At 44.2% G+C, this 3067-nt stretch overlaps 1 protein-coding gene across 1 annotated transcript in view; it reads left to right on the forward strand.

The window, feature by feature from the left end:
- The window catches only part of CHAF1B (chromatin assembly factor 1 subunit B), an 80741-nt gene that overhangs the window by 40092 nt on the left and 37582 nt on the right, over nucleotides 1-3067 (forward strand). Inside the window, exon 2 of the mRNA XM_017894612.1 lies at nucleotides 2545-2676. Coding sequence (XP_017750101.1) covers nucleotides 2545-2676 — 132 coding nt within the window. The remainder of the gene's footprint in view (nucleotides 1-2544; nucleotides 2677-3067) is intronic.

Raw genomic sequence — 3067 nt, forward strand, 5'->3', positions numbered from 1 at the left:
GAGCTTGCAGTGAGCCAAGATCGTGCCACTGCACTCCGGCCTGGGCGAGAGAGCGAGACTCCGTCTCAAAAAAATAAAAAAATTAAAAAATAATAAAATAAATTTTCTTTTGTAGAGATGGGGTCTTGCTATGTTGCCCAGATTGGGCTCGAACTCCTGGCCTCAAGTGATCCTCCCACCTTGGCCTCCCAAAGTGTTGGGATTACAGATGTGAGTTGGCAAAGGTTTAATAGATCAATGTCTAGGCGATCTGAGGAAAGCTGTGTTTTAATTGACCTGTTCCAATTGTTATGATGGCTCATTTTAACTGCTGGGGTTAGGGGCGTAGCATGATACCATAAAGTTAGAGTGTTCATGCCTGCGTATTGTCAGGAACACAGAGAAATCTGCAAAGGTTGCCTTGTTCATGTTCTTCCACTCCTCCTTTCTGTTAATAAGTGATAAGAATGGTTCACAACGCAACTTCATCCTGGGCAGATTTATGCAGTAAAGTCAGCCAGCTAACTTTGGAATACAAAAATGATATAGGAAAGGAATTTCCACTTCAAGTTGCTTATGAACTGTCTGGTTTAGCAGATGTTATGAGTGGACAGACAGAGCACACCAACTTGGGTGGATAGGATGTTTGGAACCGAAAGTGCTTTGGGAATGTATCCCAAATGGATATGCAAAGCCCATGTGACGGGCACCCACTCACCTACCAGTGTTTTTCCTTGAAAACCTATCTCAGTTTATTGAAGTTTGTTGTTGTTGTTTTAAACTCATTTGTGCTTTTGTCTCCTATTTAAGAAATCTTTGCCAAACCTAAGGTCATTAAGATTTTCTCCTATCCATTCTTATAAAAAGTTTTACAATTTTAGCTCTTACACTTAGGTCTGTGATCTATTTTGAGTTAATTTTAGTATATGCATGCTTTACAGAGCTCATTTAACTTTCCTTCTTCCATTATTTTATCATAATTTCTGAATTGCTAATTCACCACTTGGGGTTTTATCTAATTTTTGCTATCCTTGTATTCATTCATTTGCCATTCATTCATTCATTCATTCATTAATATGGATCTGCAAATAAAAAAGGAAAAGGTGGCCGGGCACGGTGGCTCACGCCTGTAATCCCAGCACTTTGGGAGGCCGAGGCGGGCGGATCATCTGAGGTCAGGAGTTCGAGACCAGCCTGGCCAACATGGTGAAACCCCATCCCTACTAAAAATACAAAAATTAGCTGGGTGGGGTGGCATGCATTCAAGGAGAATCGCTCGAACGTGGGAGGTGGAAGTTGCGGTGATCTGAGATTGCGCCACTACACTCCAGTCTGGGTGACAAGAGTGAGACTCCATCTCAAAAAAAAGGAAAAGGTTATGAAATTGGTTCATATTGAGGTGGTCATATTGAGGTGGCCCAGTTTAAATGAATTGCATAATTGATATATGGATAAGTTAACTAGGTTTTGGATTGGTTAATGCTGCTAATTTGCATTGGCACTTTGTCAATGAGAAGACCCACCTTTCTTACCTGTTGCCTTTGCTCGTTACCAAGTATGAGAGGTTGCCATAGATCAGGAAAACAATGTAACATGGAATTGATGCGTAAGAGCTCATCTGTTGAGAGGGCAGTTGTGGTTTTGATGTAGGCAGTCTGAGACATTGGCTTGGCCAGCCGGGCCCTCTATACCAGCTGTCTTTACACGTGTTGTCACTGCAAGATGAGTGTTACCTCCGTAGGATGGTGTTATTAGTCTGTTCTTATGCTGCTAATAAAGACATACCCAAGATTGGGTAATTTATAAAGGAAAGAGGTTTAATGGACTCAGTTCAGTATGACTGGGGAGGCCTCAGGAAACTTACAATCATGACAGAAGGGAAAGCAAACACATCCTTCTTCACATGGTGGCAGAAAGGAGAAATGCCAAACAAAAGGGGGAAAAGCCCCTTATAAAACCATCAGATCTTGTGAGAACTCACTATCACAAGAACAGCATGAGGGTAACTGCCCTCATAGTTCAATTACCTCCCACCGGGTCCCTCCCACAACACTTGGGGATTATGGGAACTACAGTTCAAGGTGAGATTTGGGTGGGGACACAGCCAAACCATATCAGATGGGGATTATTAGCTTTGACATTTTGTACAACTGAGACCCAGAGAGGTTAGCATCACATAGTATTGGCGGGGGATGGGAGACCCAGAAGTTAAACTGACATCTGTTGTCTGTACACTGAGCTCAGGGAGACAATGCTGAACACCCTCTGGGTGGGGCAAATGTTGTTAGCTGACTGTCATCATGCAGCTTCCCCTCTGAAGCGCCTGCTAGCCCCAAGACTTGTAGGCCACCCTGCCTGTGCCTGACCACGGACCAGCACTTTGTGGTTTCTGTACTATAGGCCTCAGGTTAACCAACATTGGGTTACTGTGTGTGGCCCTGTTATTTTGAATATTTGTAGAGGGGAAGTCCCTTTAATGTGACTTTACTGGCCTTCAAGGGATACTGGGCCTCAGCCTTCTCCAACATCTGACCTAAATTACTTTGTTTTCCCTGTTCCTTCCAGTGGAGGCCATAGTGGAGTTTGACTACCAGGCCCAGCACGACGATGAGCTGACGATCAGCGTGGGTGAAATCATCACCAACATCAGGAAGGAGGATGGAGGCTGGTGGGAGGGACAGATCAACGGCAGGAGAGGTTTGTTCCCTGACAACTTTGTAAGAGTGAGTACAAAGCAAAACCCTTTTCCTGTCTCCTGTATGGGCTCTGCTGACCAAAGGCTATGGGGGTGCTTGAGGATGATGAATTGCATGAACTCTCTTAGGGGATGGCTTGAACTCCTTTGTGATATCAAGAGAAGCATGTATAGTTTTGCCCTTGGTATCTGGGATACTTGTTTTGAAATTGCTTTTTTAAGGCTCAGGATGATCTCTTTCCACTGTGTATCACTTCTTAGAATATGCTAAGGCTGGGCACAGTGGCTCACGCCTGTAATCCCAGCACTCAGGGAGGCTGAGGTGGGCAGATCACTTGAGATCAGGAGTTTGAGACCAGCCTGGCCAATATGGTGAAACCTCATTTCTACTAA

This window comes from Rhinopithecus bieti, unplaced genomic scaffold (genome assembly GCF_001698545.2).
Source record: "Rhinopithecus bieti isolate Rb0 unplaced genomic scaffold, ASM169854v2 scaffold_25394, whole genome shotgun sequence".
Classification (NCBI taxonomy): Eukaryota; Metazoa; Chordata; class Mammalia; order Primates; family Cercopithecidae; genus Rhinopithecus; species Rhinopithecus bieti.